This window comes from Pseudoliparis swirei, chromosome 19 (assembly GCF_029220125.1).
Source record: "Pseudoliparis swirei isolate HS2019 ecotype Mariana Trench chromosome 19, NWPU_hadal_v1, whole genome shotgun sequence".
NCBI classification, from domain to species: domain Eukaryota; kingdom Metazoa; phylum Chordata; class Actinopteri; order Perciformes; family Liparidae; genus Pseudoliparis; species Pseudoliparis swirei.
The window spans coordinates 22,380,819-22,401,000 of NC_079406.1; the positions used below are offsets into that span (position 1 = coordinate 22,380,819).

The window sequence follows — 20,182 nt, forward strand, 5'->3', positions numbered from 1 at the left end:
CCTATTTCCATGCTAACAAACATATTCTGTAATAATTTGTGATCATGAAAAAAAAGCCATATCGCTGTTATTCTCACTATAGAGTCGTAAACCACTTTTGCTGATTAGACTGATTTTTACACATCTCATTACTTTTGTCCAAAAGGTAGCAATGTGCATGTTTGATCTGCGCTGTGTCCGTCTTCAGTTATGAATGTGAACATTGAGTTTAATCAGAAACCTTTAATCTCCTGAACTCTCCATATATGGGCGTTGGTCTGGTGGACACCTATCTACGTTCCCAGCCTCTTTCTATCCCTGCAGTGCTAATGTTACAGTTACTCTCATCTACACATGGCCACTTGATAACGCAGTGAAATAAGCAGCCCCCCCCCAACCCACACACACACACACACCCCACACACACACACCCAACTGCCATGGCCTAAACTAGTTTAACAGCAATGATGGTTACATCACATTCCCACAGAGCGTATTCACGTGACGTCAGAATCTCAATCGCGCCATCTTGGGGTCCCACTTATTAAATGTCAGAAGAAGTTGACCTGGCTATCGTGTCCGCTGTTTGATTATGCGAGAGCCCAGCCACCTCATGTCCTTCTGCATTACCAAAGAAAGATTTCAGCGGTTGGAATTGAATATTTGCAACGCTTTTTTACCTGATTTTACTCGCTCAACACTTTGTGGTTAATTCGCTAGTTACCCCTAGTTACCAGCACATAGCCCGGTCACATTCCTGTAAAACAGTTTTCATTTCCGCTATCGACCATGGGACATTTACAACTATTTCTGCGTTATACTTGTTGTGGAAATACCACAAATGTCGGAACATCAAGCGCCCCGTGTCTGGGTTCATATATGATCTGTAGTCGCACAGCTCCGCCTCCAGGACGAGTGTCTGATGAAGCCGCTTCCAGCTCCTTCAGGACCAGCAGTGACTGTTTGGCTGGCCGTGCTGAGTGCTGTTCCCATGGAGACAGTGTTTTATTACCTTCGCATTGAAAATGCGGAAGGTTATGTTTTGATCGCCGTGTATTTATTTGTATGCGTGTTATTCGCATAACTCAAAAAGTATTAAACCGAATCCCATGAAATTTGGTGGGATGATTGGTTATTATCCGGTGACCATTTGATTAGATTTTGGGAACGATCGGTTCAAAGGTCAAGGTCATGAAAAGGTCCAAATCTTCTTGTTACCATAGCACGGTCAATTTGTATCCAATTGGCATGCAACTAATGCCAAGATGTTCATAATTCAATGCCCAATCTTGTGATATGCGAAGGTATGCGCTCTACCGAGTGCCCGTTCTCGTTTAACCTTGAAATGAATCACAGAGTAAAGGCAGACATCGCCCGACGGAGTTGCCATGTTCATGGCTTCCTCCCAAGTTTCCATCCACAGTTCCTTTTGCGCAAGTGAAACATTGATTTTCGCTCGGCAAAAAAGCAAAAAGAGATTATTGACGAGAGTGTCAATGGAAACGTGCCCACAACCCGATGTGTCAACAGAAACACATGAGAACAGTCCTAACGCTCAGACGCCGAGTGAAGCCGAAGTAGATGCATGACAAGTTGAAGTAATAGCCTGTCTTGTTGAGCTGATAAACCCATATTCTGAATCATTAGTCCCACATCCAACAGTGAGGCACAGCACCATAATCACAAGGCACACCGTTTTGAACTGAAATTGTGTCTCCTTCAGGATATAATGGTCATTTCTAAAGAAGAGCGGCATAAAATAAAGCAAAACAATGCCGTGCATGGACCCCAACATGGCCGCCAAAGGTTGTTGTGGTCACGTGAGTGAATACGCTCTCTAGGTCAATGTAACAGACAGCCAGTGGGCGTGTTGTTCAGATCCCAAACAGTGTCAGAGGGTCAGAGGAACGGTCGTTTTCAACGGTCGTAGGTTATCTCCGTGACCATTCATCTTCAACCTCTCCCGTCGGATGCAGGCAACATATTTAGCTTTAAAAAAATACTTTTCAACTTCAAAGGAAAATTACCACCGTGCTCCTCTTTTTTTTTGTGTGTGCTTTTTTTAGAAAGCGGAGGAGGGCTTTACGTAGGAATCCTGGCTCCCTTTAAAGAGTAGATAGCTCTGAGCCCCGGGTCTTTTCCTTGATCAAATAATCTAACTGGAATCTCCAGCTGTTGGGTTCGTCAGCAGCTCTTACCTCGGTCCGATAGCAGATCAATCGGACTGAAATGATGCCGAATCACGAGTCTGCCAGGCTACATATCGTGTGAGGGAGTGCAGGTCAAGACCACCAACACACCCAGCCACCGTGACTCTCTCCACTTAATGATGTCCACACCAGATGGGGCAGCCACGGCTGGAAAAGGACATGACTCAATCATTCCTCACAACAGCAAGTAAACACTGAGACTACGATGACTGGTGGTAAAGCAAAACATGTGGTCCAAAAAAAAATGGGGGGAAACAACACATGAGATTGTTGGACCAGCTGCAGGTGACACAGTGAATGTGAACCAGATTCACTTCAGATTAAAACTAGAGGCTGTGCCTCCCTTCTTTTTTTTTTTTAAGGAGCTTTTGATTTGCTTTTTAAAGAAGATCTCTTGAACCGCCCAACGTCTCGCCATCATAAACAAGATGCAAGGCGCCTCTCAAATCATGCAAATTGAATGGCTAAACTTATTAGCCGACTAATTGACAACGATCTCTACTCTTGTCGTGACGCCACACATGGATGGTTTTTGCCGTGAGGTCATTAAATAAAACCAGTTGCATGTACAACAAGGACACGGTAATGTGTGCAGGTACAGCTTCAGTTACCGAAATTCAAAGTGACAGCCAGGAGTCGACAATGTGCGACGCTAAAGGCACATTTATCGTGTTGGCGGGGCCCGAGGCACATTCACGACCACCACCTCTCACACGCAAGAGACAAATGTTCCCCGGGAGGTGGAGGAAACATGTTACATATTTGGTGCTTCTAAAAAAGGATGGAGGGAGAGAGCGAGAGAGAGAGAGAGAGAGACAATATCTGGACTCCTCTCGCTAAAAAGAGAAAGTGGATCGAGAGGTAGCTGAGAGAATGGATGAATAAATAATGATGGGCAGGATATTTAATGCTTCTCATGGGGGGAAATGGGGGAATGGGAGAGAGAAGAAGTGAAGGGAGGATAGATTTAGAGATGTTCACCACCTCACATGTGTTCATTTAAGCGTCTCAGGCTGTCATGTGTGCAACTATTCACACAAGGGTGGACATTAAGAGTTACACCATGTCCTCTCTTTATCACTCAACACCTGTTGTTCTTTCTTCCTCTTCCTCGTTTTTAATTTCTCTCCTCCACCCACTCTCCTTCTCGCCCCTCACCCTTTCTCTCTCTCTCTCCGCTTCATCTACCCGTCTCCTCCCTCACTCCTCTCCTTCTCCCTACCTCCTGCTCTTCCATCTGCCCATCTTGCTTTTTTCTTTGCGGCCCCTCCCGATTCCTCCCTCGATATCAATCGCTCTCCATCATCCTCCCCCCTCCAACACTCCTTAGTCCCGCATCTCTTTCACTCTCTTTTTTTTTCTTCCCATCCCCGCCTAGCTGGCCATACATCTCCACTGCCACGCCGCCCCGCCCCTTCTCACTCCCCCTCTCTGAAGTCACTGCAGCGTGTCTAATGGCTCGCCTCCCTCTCGGCAGATCCACCAAGCGGAGGCCGGGCGAGCAGCAGCCTCGACTCACGCCTCCCCGACCGCCGTCCTTATCGAGACTGACAGCCGGCTCGACCCAGAGCTGCACACGTGATGACAGAGACACACGCCTGCACACGCACACAGACGCAGGACAGAGACACCGAAATACACGCTCACGGGAGCAGTTGCGCGCAAAACAAATGCATTGACATGCCGAAGCACAGGTCCAAAGAAAAGGACGAAGTACCAGAATGTAACCAAACATGTACACACACACACAAATTGCATGGCAGGAAACATGGGTGTCGACACACACAAGAGCGCCGGATGAACGATTACACTCTGTAGCGTCAAAGAAACAAAGTGACCATCACACGCGCTGTAAATGTGCAGATGCAGGCACACACAAGTACACACACAAGTACACTCACAAGTACACACACAAGTACACTCACAAGTACACACACACAGCCAATTTGATTCATGGATACTGACAGCGAGCTGCAGAGCAATGCGGACGCCACGACAGATGAGAAGGCAGATATTCGGGAGAAACTAGCAATTTAATCGACTAGAGGAGGAGGCATGAAGAATCTGATCCATGTCTGGAAAGAGCAGAGTGAGAGCAGCTGGAATAGGTAGGACAGAAAGAAAAGAGATGAGTGGAGGAAGAGGTTGTGAGAGAAGGAGGATGGGGGGAAGAGGAGAGGCGGAGAGAGAGAAGCAGTAAATGAAGAGGAATTATTGATCTTAAAGAAAGTTTGATAATAGTAATATCTGAAGGTTGTCACCTCCCTTAGTAGAAATACTAAATATTCAGCATCTAATATCAACCATAATCCTGTGACTCATTCTTATAAAAGGTGTTTTACTTCATCCCAGTAACATAATTTGCCATGGGATACTTTCACAATTAATTGTTGGGATTAAATGTCATTAGATTACGAAGAACGCCGCTCAAGAGTTTCGAGGGCAAGATTTGATTTGTCCGACCAATGGTCCAAAACCCAAAAAGATTGAATTAATTATAATCTCGTCAGATCAAGAAGAATATTATTACATTTGAGAAGCAGTTAGAAGGTAATGATCTTTAAATTAGGACAAAATTCAACATCTGGCCCTCTGTTCATCTCTTTTTTTTACTATTATTATAGCTATAAGAGTAAAGTACACTTTAATGAAAAAAAACAATTTAAAAATGTGTGTGAACATTTATGTGTGTATGTTTTCTTTTTAGTTTCTTTCCAGATTGAATAGTAATAATAACATTTCACCAACACTCAACAGTCGCTCTGTGTGAAATCCATCATAAAAGATGCAGAAATACCCATTTCTCTGCCAATTTATTCATCGATAATAATAACAATCCTCCTGTCACACAAACTGTACACACACAAACAAAGATACATGTTAATGTTCACACAGTCACACACAAGCCAGCATGTATACAGTAAGTACACACATGCACAGAGTTATATCTCCTCAAAAACAGAGGTCGCTGCTATCACACAGACACACACAATGTCACACACATAGACACTGGCACACAGTCATACAAACTACACACATGCTACACACAGGAAGCACTCGATATGGGGGCCAAAAATACATCACAAACCTTGCATCACCTTCCTCTCTGTGTTCACTGTTCCACTTTGTTCCTGAGCTGGGTGGGGGTGGGGCATGCAGTAGATAATGGGCCAATTGTAAGCCATTAGAGCTTGTGGCAGCCAATCAGCGCAGCGCAGCGCTGGACAGCAGCCAATGGCAATATGTTCTCTAGGCTGGGGGGAGGGGGGGATTATCTCACTCACACATGTGGCCATGATATGGAACGGCTTTAGGGGGATTCACTGTCAGGCTTTTCCTACTCAGATATTTGAATTCTGACATATCAAAACGATCTTGTTTTTAATTTCTAATAAGGATTATCAGCGTGTCAACAATTAGCCCCACAAGCAGCACTAACCATGAGATAAGATTATCCTTTTATCCTTATTAACCATGCAATTCCCCAGACATGTGAATCCTGGGACGAATGGCACAAAGGGGTGAACCATAAAAGCCCTCATTTCAGTGGACACGAAGCTCAAACCGAACAAAGGGTGGTTTGTTTTCAGAGGAGTTCAGGTACTCGGCGAGGTCGAGGTCGGTACTGGGATGGAAGGGAGATTGAAGATCCGTCCCAGGCTTACTCCGAGAAACACAAAGACCACGTAGATTCCCTCCAGGGCCATGTTTAATGTCCATATTGAATGAAAAACTTAAACTGCTCCCGAAACCATAGCAATCTTATTCTAAAAGATATTCAAATAAAAACTAAGGTGCAGGAGTTAACTTGGTAATAAAACATCTATGAAATGAGTTTACTCTACAAATGTAACCGATGTTTGATCTATGTTTGATGTATGTCATAAGTATACTCTTACAATGTCTTTCCTTTTGTACCTGCTTTATCACAAGTGTTGTATTAATGTGTATTGGGAGGTCACTGTAAAGGGCCCGTGACTGTCACAGGTTATATGGCTATGTGTTGTCAACCAAAGTGTTGAATTGAACCTCCTATTAAACAAGTAAGAGGCTCCTCGCCAGGAGAGACTCCCCCTCTCGAGCCCAAGGACACTGGGGTGCCTACCAGCGGTGGGGGGAGAGTTCTGGCTTGACCCGTGGACAGCCCAGGTGCCATAAGGAGGGGGGGGGGGGGGAACGAGTGTGAACAAAATATATAAGAAGAGGGAAAAGACAGCAGGAGGTCTTTGTTTGGGTTTACTCATTGATACGGCCGGTTAAGCATTGATTTTTGTTGTTAAACATTTTTTACTCTTTTGTTGAATAACTTTGATTAAAAAACATTTTTCTCTCCGCGGGGGTACACAACACCACACGGAGTGAAGCGCGCCGAGCAGAGCAGCAAAGGAAGTGCAGACCAGCACGGGCAACCCCCCTTCTCCTGCCTTCGCTGTCACTGTGCATTGTTTAATGTTAATGATGATATCTTACATTTGTATTGAGCATTTGAAGGTAACCAATGAACTTTTACACATATGGACGCAGACACAAACTAAAAAACGAATAACGGAAAATAGTAACAGGAATTACATTCATGAGGCAGTGTGGACAGGTGGGTGCATGAAGTGGTCAGCAAAAATTGGAAATTCAATTCCTAGGAATTGACAACTGGGCAAAGTGCTTGTGAAATGTGCTCATGAAGAGCATGTGATGTGAACGAGAGATCCACGACAGCTAATACATTCATTGTGTGATTTGTAATGTTTTGTCTGCAACTCTTACATTGAATTAATACAATTCTGAATCCTGCTTTCAAACAAGAATGTTCTACTTCACATTAGAAAAAGAAAAAAAGAAAAAGCTTCTCACGCAGTCAGTACCGACACCGTGCCGCCAGGTGGCGGTAGTGAGCACTGAGCCCATTGTGGGGGGAAAAAACACAAACAACCACAAGAATACCAGAAAATCCAAGATGGCGGTGCAAGAGACAGCATCTCAACTGTCGATGGCTCTCAAAGTCCAAGAATATCCCACCCTGAAGGTAAACGAAAGCTTAAACTCTCTTATATGAATCCCCCAACGATTATGCCGTGTCCACAATACACGATGCGTTTGACGTTATTTGTAAAATGGGGGTTATAGTTAATTTGACAGCGAGAGCAGCGTACTTGACAGGGAGGCTAACGTTAGCTGGGCCAGTTTAGCCAGGTAGCAGCGTCCACTAACTACCTGTGTTTGACAAGCCACCTTGCAAATAAAGCAGCTTAATCAATACAACACCGCTGGTGGCTAGTTATCTGGCTGTATTCTGCCCTTAATGGTACTTTTAACTGACGTCAAGTCGGTCGAAGGCCTCGTAGCTGTTCGCTTAAGTGTGCCGTTAAGTCCGTTTATGACTAAATTATCCGTTGACCTGCCTTCTGGCGTGTCGGTGATCGCGACCGCACGTTGTGTCTGTTAACTCAACGTTCCTTCGCGATTGTTATGTGGCTTATTTGTGTGTGTAGATGAATGTAACGGCAGCGCCGAACTGAGCACACAACCGACTGGTGAGTATACTTCGGTTAACGGTATCACCTAACGTGATGTTAAAGGGTAAAATAGACCCATCAGCCGCTGACGGAACATGTCACGACGAGGTTTATCATCCGAGAGAAATGTCTGGCCTGCTAGCCGGCCTGCTGTGCTGAAAACCAGCACGAGGCTACCTTTTGTTTCATCGTAAAAGGATGAATAGCCGGTGTTGCGGTTCAAGAAGCGACCGTGTTAACTGGCGACTTTGAACCTAACGCGTAAGTTGTTGTCGTAGTGAGACAGGTGTTGAAAATAGGAAGAAAACACGAAGCTATACCCCCGTGAATGCCGCATTGTTTAATTTGTATAGTATATATTATTATGTATAGGGTGTGACACAACATTAAACCAAGCGGCATTCACGGGGACAGCTATACGTGTTCTCTATCCTATTTCTCTAACGGCCGCCGTAACCATGACAACTACGGAGGTATTGAAAAGTCGCCAGTTAACAGGGTCGCCTGTTAAACCGTAACACCAGCCAGATAACGTAACGGCGAGCGCGCACATTGTAGCTGGCCCGGAAGATGGCTCGGCTGAAATCAGCGGAGGGGGAAGAGAGGAGGAGGAGAGGAGGAGGAGAGGAGGAGGAGGAGGAGAGGAGGAGAGGAGAGCCGTGTCGCGCCTCGCTGTCAGGCGGCGGATCAGCGAGTTCGCGCAGTGTCATCACATTGACGCCGCCGCCGCCTCGCTGCACTTCAAAATGGCCAGCGAGAGAAATCCCAGCCCGCTGCCGCACACCCGCGCGCCGCTCCTCCATTCCTCATAACGTTACTGCGACACCGCCGCGAAATGACGAGCGGAAACGCGCCCGCGCTGCTCCTGTGCTCCGGCGGCGTCGTGTGAAAGGCACGTTTTGTGAGTAGCGATGTATCCACCGTGGGGGTTTTTCTGTGTCTAACTAATTGCATGGGGGGTTGTCATGATGATATATATCTATACCGTTGTGATGTTGAGAGGGGGGGAGCACGGCTGTGATTTGGGGATATGTCTCTGCTTGGATGCTGCAGTAAAAGGATGATGGGCACCATTTTAAGACAAGAGTGATGGGTATAATTGGTACTAAATGGGGGTCTTCAGCTGGGGAGAGCATTTGGAGCTATATTGAGGCAGGATAATAAAATCACAAGGTTTCCTGACCCACTGAGAAATGTGCTGTTCTGCATTACCAACACAATCTACTATATGTTGGGTATTATATGCTTATTTGTTTTATATGTTTGGGATATCTTCAGTAAAGGTAAGGCGCGCCTCAAGTCTTCTGAAAGGAAATGGTTATTTACGTGCATCAATGAAAAAGGTCTTTGTGACCAGTGGTTTGTTCACCGGTCTGCTGAAAATACAGGCCCATCCCAGTGAAACAGTGATATAATGCTACAGAAAATGTGTCTGTATTCAAGGTATGTCCAAATATTTAAAACATGCTAAAATCCCTTACCCCGTTGAAGTGTTCTAGTTGTTCTGATTATCATTAATATTGATGTGCACTGGCTTGTCTCTGGAGCCGCCTCCCAACAAATGCTGGCCGACAAACCACTCGCACAGTGTCAGCCAGAGCCGTCTGCAATATGTTCATGACTGATTGACATGCCATCATGTCAAATAAACCGGGGTTTTATGGAAAAGAGTAATCCAATATGTCAGCTCGAGTAGATATTCAAAAGGGTAATATTTTAACAAATGATGTGGTTTATTTGATCTTCTGTTAAACTGCCTGACTCGGGTTAAAGGCCAGAAATAAAGCAAAAGCTGTATATGTTGTGATGGAAATTCACGAGTAACATTTTTAAAGATAAAATATCCTGGTTTGAGTTCCTGTTTTGGATTACACAGTAAATGTAATACCTGGGAAATAATTGTATGTGCATGGATTTGTTTCATTTGTTTCCCTTCATGCATAAAGGATGCACCAACTCAACTTGTTCAGTCCCAATTCCTTGGCTTTGGGTCGTGGCTGATACTGACTGACCATCTGATAAATGTGTTTAATTAATAAGCTCACTTTGTGGAAGGGACTGGGATCATGATTGTATGTGTAAGGTAACATCAGGCAATGCTGTCCTCTCTTTGGAGAACAACATGGAACAAATAAATACATACCTGCGTGTACTAAATTGTTATCGAGTAAAAATAAACGGTATCCCATATCAAACCCGATCCGGCTATTCGAGTCGGTATCGGATTGGTATCCGTGCAGCTCTACTGATGCAGCCGTGACTTTTAAATACACGGTTGCTTTAGTCGAGAGGACAACAAAAGCAGTTTGCATAATCTCTCTGGTCTAATGCCAAGTCATTGCCGCTCAATGTTTGTTTGCATAGGCTGGTGATTGTATGCACATTATATGGATTAATTTGCCTTTCTCATCTTGCTGTAATCATCAGCCTCTACTGTAGATGCAGGTGACCCCCCCCCCCCCCTCTTCCCTCCCATCAGGAGCAAACCCTCATCGTGATGTAGCCCTCAGGGGGAATACAGTTCTGGAGACTGTTCCCTCTTGTTGGAGCTATTTAATTTGACATTTGTATTTAGGTTTTATTGTAAAGTAATATTGATTGTTTACTGCTTATTTAGGTTATATTTTGATATGTTGGTTGTTTATTATGATAGTTGTAGTTTAATATATTTAGTTGTAGGTTCACTGATTGGGTAACACTGGGCACCTGTGGTTATATCTAGAGGTGGATAGGCACAGGACCAGCATGCACCAGGGTGGCCAATGTTTTTTTTTACCACAGCACGGAGAGGAAATGTCAACATTTTGTTTGTTCTTTTTTTTTGTTGGTTTAAATAAATTCTCAGAATACTAACAGGTGGAAATGGACAGTACTTTCTTTTGCATGCGTCAACACCAAAACCCACGGTGCATCAGTGGCGGTTTGATTTATGTTTTTGTTTGATTTCGGACGACAAATGGCCACGACACCTCTCTTGCAGTGGCCGTACACATACCTGAGCAGAATAATCCCCCTTTTTCTGTCGACTATACACTAATGATTATTTACTCATGTGTCCTAAACTGTTCGGTAGAACACGCACTTATCTGAATCAAAGGGCACGCTTGCATAGTTCTCGTCTGCGTTAGTGACCTGTGAAATTAACTTGAAAGAAATAAAATCCTGTAACGGATCAAAGTGCATGTTTTGTGGGGGCGTTTTATGCAATATCTCAGCGACGGCACCACGACGGTCACAATCATGTGGTTCCCATGTATCTGGTGTTGTGATAACACTGCGCTGCTTGCTTTGATCTTGGATTCAGGTCATTTTCTGCCCTCACTAATCAAGTTCAGGTTTTATTTGAGTAGATGCCACAATCAAATGATATCTGACTTGTGTTCTATGTTTATTGGGGCCAAGTATTAGGCTTTGTTTAAACTGAATTCAGTTCCTGTGGGAAAAGAACACAAGTTGGCTCATCATGGAAGAGAAGCTTCTTTATACTCTATTAGTTCTGGTCAAAAATAGGAAAGTGTGTAAAACAATAGATTCAATATGAAAGTCAGTTGCAAGGCCAGAATCCTTCTCTCTTAAAATATGATGTCAGACAGAATGTACAAACCTTATGAAACCGTTACCTGGATGAAAGTACAAATTAAAGATGAACCAAAGGTACACGTCTTTACTTACATAATACTGTTTGGCTTATCAGTATTTTTTTGAGTTGGCTGTTGATTCCTAGTTTGTGTGTTTTTTTTATTCCTAGTTTGTGTGTTTTTATTCCTAGTTTGTGTGTGTTTTTTTTTTCCTAGTTTGTGGGTTTTTTATTCCTAGTTTGTGTGTTTTATTCCTAGTTTGTGTGGTTTTTATTCCTAGTTTGTGTTTTTTTTAATTTATTCCTAGTTTGTGTGTTTTTTTTATTAGCCCTTTCAAAACGGGATATCTATACAAACTACTTACGGAACCACCCAAACACTCACGATGGCAGAGTACAGTTTTGGTTTAATTAGCAGCAGATCCAATATAGAGCTGAGCTATTCAAAGAGCCGAGAGGGCCTTTTCGCAAAATACAAACCATAATCCGCAAGATGTAATGTTGCATATCTTCACGAATCGGGCTCTGCAAGTGGCGCGCTGGCTCTCGGTCACTGAGGCTCAGAGGTAACTGGCCCGTTGTGTTGTCGTTGCAGGTGCCGTACGAGACTCTGAACAAACGCTTCAGGGCGGCTCAGAAGAACATCGACCGGGAGACGAGTCACGTGACGATGGTTGTAGCAGAGTTGGAGAAGACGCTGAGCAGCTTCCCGGTGGTCGACTCCGTCGTGTCACTGCTGGATGGCGTGGTGGAGAAACTCAGCGCCCTGAAGAGGAAGGTCAGGGATCCGGATGTGCACCTACACACACTTTCGCACAGCAATTATCTCTCTAATGACTCGAGAAGTGTTTTCATGTTCAGATTCTAAGTTGTTGTCCCGTTAAAAGCCATGAGTCTTGGGTTCACACCAAAAGATGTACTAAACACATACACAATCCTAAGAGTTTATTTATTTTAAGCCACAGACAGGGCCATCTGCACACCAAAGTGGTATACAGAGAACATTTTCATTTTCATGTTGAATAGAATTAAGCAGTGTTTTTAGATGATGTTCACATCAGTATAACAATGTACACGGAAATGGAAACAAAACTCCCTAAACAATTGATTCTCCTCATCTTTCCGTTTGTTTACAATTGGTTGGATGATTGAGCCTCTTGACTAATACAGCCTCTGTGTTGTTGATTGTTTTGTGTTTCTAATTTCAAAATAATTGACTAATTTTAAAATTGAGGCGATGCCTCTATTATTCCTTTTTCCAGAGGGCAGCTCTCAGATGAATAAAATAGTGATTACGGGGAAAATCAGACGGCAAAAGAAAGTTGGTTTAACGGAGCAATTGTATGTGGAAGGTTTATCACATCGATCATGTTTGTTGATACCATATAACACTTTAGGACCTGGTTTTTAAACTACTATTATTATTGACCCTGGTACTGGTAAAACACTGCGTTACTCGCCCCTGTACAAAAGCCCATTATTGTGGCTGCGCTCTTCTTTGTGTGTGTTGTGTTTGTCAGCGGTGGAATGTGGCCGGGCTGGCACTTCTATCCAGCCTTTCTAAAACAGACGGCAAGTGCTCAAAACACACTTCTGCCGTTCAGCCAGTTTCCCTTTGTGCCAGCACGTTGTTCAGCAGGTACTTTGGGACATAGACACCATGTGTTAATGGTGTTGGATGCTGGGCCATGCGAGATACGACGCCGGTGTGCGAGGGGTTGTCATTTCCCTCCAAATGTCGGGCCAAATCTGGTCCCTCGGGTAGAGGTCCAAACCTCCAAAATACAATCTGAAAGGGGGAGTAAATGAGAGAAGACAAAGCGAGGCCACTTTATTTTGAAGCCCAATCTAAAATGATGATGTACGTGGAACAGTGCACACAGGAATGCAGAAACGTACTGTCCAATTCAATCACTGTTTACTTACTTCTGTGTCGCTTGAGAGAGTTGTCTTGTGATTTCTTTAAATGATATTCCGTAATTAGCAGTGCAAACGCTTTATCGTGTTTCTTCGTGTTTTAAAAAGGAGCGTTGTTGAATATTCTAACTGTAATAAGATTCAGTTTGGTGAATTACGTCTGAAAATAAATCCTTTAAGTAGAAAAACGTGAGCTTCCTTCTTCCAGGAAATGCGGTGCTGCCGAGAATCCATACTTATTGCCCGTCAAATTTGAAAAGCGATGTTCACGATGCGCGTCCGTCCCCGTGTGGAAACCCTGACGGCCGTTGTGCGTGCCCTGCAGGCTGCAGAGTCCATCCAAGCGGAGGACGAGAGTGCCAAGCTGTGTAAGCGTCGCATCGAGCACTTGAAGGAGCACAGCAGCGACGAGCCGGCCTCCGTCAACCTGTGGAAGAAGAAACGCATGGACCGGATGATGGTGGAGCATCTGCTGCGCTGCGGCTATTACAACACAGCTGTCAAACTGGCCCGACAGAGCGGGATAGAGGTGATTGTCTGTGTGTCGATGAGCCGCTTTGGCCCACGGGAATTCAGAAGACTCACGAGTTCTTTGAGTTCACGTCGTATGTTGCATTTCGGAGCATCGGGACAAAATTAAAAGACTCGCTGATGTTGTTACTGACCTTGTTGAACTTAGTCAGTTTAACACATGCATTGTGTGTGTGTGTTTTTATTTGTTTAATCCTGTTACCTGAATAGTTGTGCTTTTTGATGAGTTCATTAATCTGTTTACCATTTGTTTCTGAATCTGCTGCTGTGTGTTTGCTCTTCTGATGCCCTTCCGCTCCATCAATACATTCACTCTATTTTCAGGACCTGGTCAACATTGAGATGTTTCTCACAGCGAAGGAGGTGGAGGAGTCCCTGGAGCGGCAGGAGACGGCCACTTGCCTCGCCTGGTGCCATGACAATAAGTCCCGCCTTCGCAAGATGAAGGTAGCTCATTTGCAGTCAGATTTTGAGATTTAGTTGAGATACGTGCGTTGAGATTAATGCGTAAAGCCGTGCCCCTAACAAACAAACACAAAAGTAACTTAATGAGGTTATGGCACGTTTAACAAATTCATATTTGGTTTTGCATATTGCATATTTCTGAACTATAATCGGGGATGTAGCACTGTGCTCAGACATCGACCTGTTGAGGCTAAATTACTCTGTTACAGTGGTAATCCGAAACGTATCCTATTAAACCAAAACGTACTTGATACAGACCTCCTGCCACGACGGAACAGCCTTCCCAGTCAGCTGCTACTGAGCGAGTCAACCCTGTTCTGCTTAGAGCGCAGGCGCTTTGCACGCTTCGCCCAAGCTTGACATGCTGAGACATTCGGGAAGATGTTTTGTGACGGAATTTGAGAGATGTGGTCTCGCTTTAGCTCCAGTTCACGGCCAAATAAAAATCCATTTTAGTGCCAACTGTTCCTAATAAATGAGGGCTGCGTGGTGGTGTAGTGGCTAGCACTGTCGCCTCACAGCTAGAGGGCCGTGGGTTCAATTCCCGGTCGGGGCGGTCCTTCTGTGTGGAGTTCAGTTCTCCCCGTGGCAGCGTGGCTTCCCTCTGGCTTCCTCCCACAGTCCAAAGACATGCAGTCAGGTTAATTGATGTCTAAATTGCCCATAGGTGTGAATGTGAGAGTGAATGGTTGTATGTCTCGATGTGTACCCTGCGATGGACTGGCGGCCTGTCCAGGGTGTCCCCTGCCTTCGCCCTATGTCAGCTGGGATCGGCTCCAGCGCACCGTGACCCTAATGAGGATGAAGCGGTATTGATAATGGATGGATGGATGTTCCTAATAACCTCTACCAGCTGTTCCCAAAATCCATTTTCTTAATACAAAGATTGAAAGGCGTCTTGAGAATCTACCAGCAATGTATGAGTTTTCTGAAAGGGATCAGTTTTCTGCCTGCTCTGCTCTAAAGTGAAAATGAGAACTGAGAGGCAGCACTTCCGTGGTTTTGACTTACCGGCATCGTCTGTCTGCTTCTTTGCAGAGTTGTCTCGAGTTCAGTCTGAGAATCCAGGAGTTCATCGAGCTCATCAGACAAAACAAACGCATGGATGCAGTCAGGTAACACACACACATTCATACGTTTACAGCTCTTTTACCTTACTTGTGCTTAATTGCAACTTTTGCCTTAATCTAACTTTAATTAGCCTTAAAACAAACATTGTGTCACCCACTGATCGTCTCCTGGTGTGTCTCTGTGTATCTCAGACATGCAAGGAAGCATTTCAGCCAAGCGGAGGGTGGACAGTTGGATGAGGTTCGGCAGGTGATGGGCATGCTGGCCTTCCCATCAGATACACACATCTCCCCATACAAGGTGCACACTTAAGTCTTTCCTGGTATAAATATGTACATAACTTCTTATTCGGACACTTATTTTACACACGCTCGTTGCTGAGAGGCATCATTCAGCTCAGTGAATGCAGCTGTCTGGGCTCATCATGATGGATTTAATGACAGATGAATCAGAAACATAATAGATACTTGTTGACTGGCATCAACTGTATTCATATTATAATAATGCAGCAATGAAATTAATTAAATTGTGGAGCTTTACGGAGACGGTGGTATCGGAACAGAACCGCCACTAGAGGGCCTGTGTCAACTCCACCGTGAGCTACTTTGAACTGAATGGCTGCTTTCAAGAGTAGTGTTTCTATTTTTAAACTTCCACTTTAAAATCATCTGAGAAACGGACTTGTATCAAGGCACCACAACAACAATGCTTCATCCCAAAAATACGTTTACCTTTTTCTGCGAGCAGAGAGGTTGGACTGAGCCAAACGACTGCGACAAAATGTTTCCAGCTTTTGGAGCCAGCGTGACGGAAGCAGAACTGAGCATCTCTGTCCTCATTTATAGCTAAATTATCAAAGTGGGTTTTGTCAATTTTGAATTCAGTTATTACTCATTCACCTCACTTCCCTAAACACAAGTGGGAAAACATCCATTAATTTATGAATCAACTTAGACTTAATAACAATGTTGGCACCGTTGCTTACAGTCAAATAAAAGCTGTAACTGTCACTTCATTTCGATAAAATAGTTGGAAAATTGTTGTTGTTCAGGTTTTTAAACCGGTTGCCCAACTCCTCTGTACACGACGCTTCTGAGCGAAACATTCCCATCTCCGTTGCATTGATTGTGATGTGACAGGCCTCCGGAGGAGTTTAAGATCACAGACTACTCTGGCGCTGTCGTTTCTGCTGAAACAACCTCTCGAGGGCAACACACACCGGCAGAACAAGCGCTTCACATTTTGCTCCTGTTATTGAACATCCTGGTTACAGGACACTGACGTCTGTTGTGTGTTTACAACAGTGGCTGCAATGTAGTTCATGTTTCAGGAATGCACATTGTTTGTATAGGAAACCAAACCGCATGTTGATTCTGGTCATTCTCGGTACTGCGCCTGAAGTCTGCCTCTGACTGGTCCGTCTCTTGTTCTTCCTGCTCCATCAGGATCTTTTGGATCCGGCCCGCTGGAAGATGCTGATCCAGCAGTTCCGTTATGACAACTACAGACTGCACCAGCTGGGAAACAACTCTGTGTTCACTATCACCCTACAGGCGGGTCTGTCTGCCATCAAGACGCCGTATCCGACCAATAAGTGGCCTCTCCTTGGCCAAGCTAGTTTCTCTTGATTTATTTTTGTTGCGAAAAAAAAAGTGTTGCTCCCGTGACGTTAAGTCTATCAAACGACTTCTTGATCTCACACAACTTGTATCCCTCGTCTCTTGGCTCGCTCTGTTTAATGAAAGTGAAAATGCTCCCTAACAGGCTATAAAATACAACCTTTGTGAGTGGATTATTCCTGATGCTCTCTGCTGCGAGACCCATAATAACGTCTCACTCATGTTCCTTAACTGCCATGCCTCTTCCAGTCAATGCTACAAGGAGGATGGCACCTCAAAGAACCCAGACTGCCCGGTGTGCAGTAAATCCCTCAACAAGTTGGCCCAGCCGTTGCCCATGGCCCACTGCGCCAACTCCAGACTCGTCTGTAAGATCTCTGGAGAGGTCATGAATGAAAACAACCCTCCAATGATGCTGCCTAATGGTTACGTCTACGGCTACAATGTGAGTAAACCAGATAATCTACATTTAAAAGTACTAGTATCGTGAGCGGAAGCGATTTCTGCCTCTGTACGAATACTTTTAAAACGCAGTACGGAAGAAAAATAGTCTTATTAATGTTTGTTTTTCCATCTGATTTATTATCCCCTGCTTGTTATCTCTTCCAGTCCCTTCTGTCCATCCGCCAAGATGACAAAGTGGTGTGTCCCAGAACCAAAGAAGTCTTCAACTTCTCTCAGGCTGAGAAGGTCTACATCATGTGATCACTCGGATGACCCGTCTGAGTATTGACGTGATCGAATACGGCCTCGTCGTTAGTCACCTGTGACCGGGCCCACTGAGAGAGCCACCTGTGGAGAGCTGTGATCCAGTGCCCCCCCCCCCCTCCCCCTCACAGACACACCCAGCGTTTCCCACAACCACCCCCCCCACCCCCCCCCCACCGAAAACATGATCAGTGCAACTTCGCCAGTTCTCTTCCCCCCTCCCATTTTATTACACAGAAACTGGGATTCTCTCCTTTCAGACTCAAGAACAAGAAGTTGATTGATCTATTCAAGCACAGGGACGATCCACATGGTCATTATCGAACAACAACAAAAAGACTGATGGGGTGGAACAACTGCTCGGTAGTTATTTTATTGCAACAAATAAAAACCTGTTGAGGTTACTTTTGATTTTTCACTCGTGGTGTTCCTTTGTTACAAAAAAAAACAAACCTGTGCAGTGTTGACTCACTCCATGAACCAGATGAAAACACGATTTGGGCCTTTTTAAAGGCAAACGTGGCTGGCCTCCCGGTCAAGCGGTAGCATTTCATTGTGTGATGCATGCGGTTGACATTCTTTGTCTTCTAGCCATGTTTTTGGTGGGTTTGGGGAGGTATATATGTTAAGCGCCTCCTGTTTTAACTGCCTATCTTTTGCATTTCACCCCCCCCCCTCTTTTTAGGGTTTGGGCCGCAGTTTGGCTCCTTTTCAAATGTAAATATTAGATGGGAATCCATCACCCTCATGTTTAAATTCTGGGGTTTTGGGGACAAGTAACGACAACAAAGATCATCCTTTTGCCAAGATGCTCCGAACTGAACACGTCTTTTCTTGGGTGTTGTAAACCTGCATCCTCAAGTTAAATGGTTGTTCACGCTGATGATAATAATTGTGGTGCATTTACTTCCATAATTAAATTGACCCAATATTCAAATATGATGACTATTTTAACCATCTTGGATGTGTTTTGTTTTTTCCTGATTGAACAAATTGTCTTCCTGTTTCGTGTTTGAGGTTTGCCATTTGCAGTTCTCAAATTTCTCAATTTTTTTCTTCAACCAAACAAGAGTACATATCGGTGAATTAAGGATATTTTTCTGTTTTAAAGATGAAAACATGGCTGCTTTCTATTGAATTAAACATTTCTCAAATAGTTTTGATTTCATAACCATTTTTCCGCCAATGAAGACGATATAGAGAAAAGCAGTGCTGATATTTTTCCTTTCTTTAGGCTCGGTGATTGAAGTCTTCTCTACAGGGATTACATAGTTACACCAGCTGATAACACTATACGTAGTTACATGCACACAGTACTTGCCTTTTTATTTTAGAATATAAGAGGCAGGATCAAAACCTTGACTAGGCTGTTGAGGGTAAACTTTTGGCCATCTGAAAACATCACTCTATGACTTTGAAAACCTGTTATGGAAGATAGATGCACTTAGAATATGATTAGATTAGGATGTTCACTCACTGAAAACAAATGGCCCTTTAATTGTGAAATTGTAACCCTAAACAGCAACACGGAGCAGTCCTAAAAACATGCAGTTTTTTGTTAAACATGATCAATCTGTGGTCATTCATTTCTTCCATGTTTTTCTTGACAAACCAAAAGTTGCCTCATTTGTGTCCATAAATGATTTGGAACTGTATCTGTAACAACAGACTGTCCCGTGTATTTGTGTCGGTAGTTTAGTTAAAGGGATTGTTTTGTGAGCATACTGCCTCATAAAGATTTCAGTGAACTTTGATTTCAGTGTTTCATTATTTGCCATGTTCACTTTGCTCCGTGGGCTTCTACATTAACGTGCCCATAAGTCCATGGAGAACATCCCATAAACCCAGGTGGAACAATCTCCATTAGCCCAGGTAGAACATCCCCATAAAGCCAGGAATGTGTGACGAGATTAACGATTCACTGTAATTCTGTTGGCATGGAAATGAGACCAAGTGGTGTGTCTTTCACCTGAAACAACATCACCGTGGTTGGAAGAGTTCATCTTTCTGTGCGGGTGTTTTTCTTTTGGTCTAGCAGTTGAAAAGCATGCTTACAGGTATCCTGTAGTGTTGCTGACTGAAATACACGAGCAAAGGAAAACAAAACAAAAATAGACAAGATTAGGCAGTACAATTAATTTACTTCCAGAATCCACAAAACTAAACCTTGATTTTGTGATGTCAACCAAGTGCAAATTTAGTTTAGCTCCAGAGATAATTAATCAGCCTCTCGGTAGGTTGTATTGTCTGCTCTTGCATGAGCATTTAGTTTTTTGGGAAGGCAATTATTTCTATTAAAAAGAATGAAGGAAAATGGCGAAAAATGCCCAATACCAGTTTATAGAGTCCAATGTAACATCTGTAACAACGGCCCAAAATCCCAGAATATATAAATGAGTGATAAAACAGATGAATACTTGCATATTGATTAATAATGTAATTATTACAGAAGTGCAGTGTTTCTGCTCTAAATTTTTAAACAAGTAAGAGGTTTTCATGTTTAATTGTAAGATGCTTTTATTTTCTTTTTCCCTTTGCACAAACTGCTATAAACTGAAATATTTTAACCCGGTTTACTACAAGCCCCGTGAGGCT

General features: G+C 43.8%; 1 protein-coding gene and 1 long non-coding RNA gene across 4 annotated transcripts; one reads left to right on the top strand and one right to left on the bottom strand.

The window, feature by feature from the left end:
* Window positions 1–7,106: 7,106 nt before the first annotated feature.
* maea (macrophage erythroblast attacher, E3 ubiquitin ligase) lies at window positions 7,107–19,341 on the top strand. 3 transcript variants are annotated; one of them, XM_056439327.1, is made up of 10 exons: window positions 7,165–7,209; window positions 7,676–7,717; window positions 11,872–12,054; window positions 13,519–13,722; window positions 14,049–14,171; window positions 15,228–15,304; window positions 15,452–15,560; window positions 16,706–16,839; window positions 17,129–17,324; window positions 17,489–19,341. In XM_056439327.1, the coding sequence occupies exons 3-10, from the start codon at window positions 11,947–11,949 to the stop codon at window positions 17,582–17,584; spliced, it is 1,047 nt and encodes a 348-aa protein (XP_056295302.1). In that variant the 5' UTR covers window positions 7,165–7,209; window positions 7,676–7,717; window positions 11,872–11,946; the 3' UTR covers window positions 17,585–19,341. The 3 variants fall into 3 exon arrangements, with proteins under 3 accessions (XP_056295304.1, XP_056295302.1, XP_056295303.1); XM_056439329.1 differs by lacking the exon at window positions 7,676–7,717 and having other exon boundaries at window positions 7,107–7,209; XM_056439328.1 differs by lacking the exons at window positions 7,165–7,209; window positions 7,676–7,717 and adding an exon at window positions 8,366–8,600.
* On the bottom strand, window positions 12,207–13,512 carry LOC130209579 (uncharacterized). The gene is made up of 2 exons (XR_008834645.1): window positions 13,203–13,512; window positions 12,207–13,065 (listed from the first exon to the last, which is right to left on the bottom strand). It is a non-coding gene; the product is annotated as an uncharacterized LOC130209579 (long non-coding RNA).
* Window positions 19,342–20,182: the final 841 nt, after the last annotated feature.

Excerpts from the sequence above, each read along its gene's own strand:
- maea (XM_056439329.1), top strand. The coding sequence starts at position 7,141 with ATGGCGGTGCAAGAGACAGCATCTCAACTGTCGATGGCTCTCAAAGTC. Across the intron at positions 13,723-14,048 it reads CCCGACAGAGCGGGATAGAG|GACCTGGTCAACATTGAGAT; the intron begins GTGATTGTCTGT and ends CTCTATTTTCAG. Across the intron at positions 16,840-17,128 it reads CTGTCTGCCATCAAGACGCC|TCAATGCTACAAGGAGGATG; the intron begins GTATCCGACCAA and ends TGCCTCTTCCAG.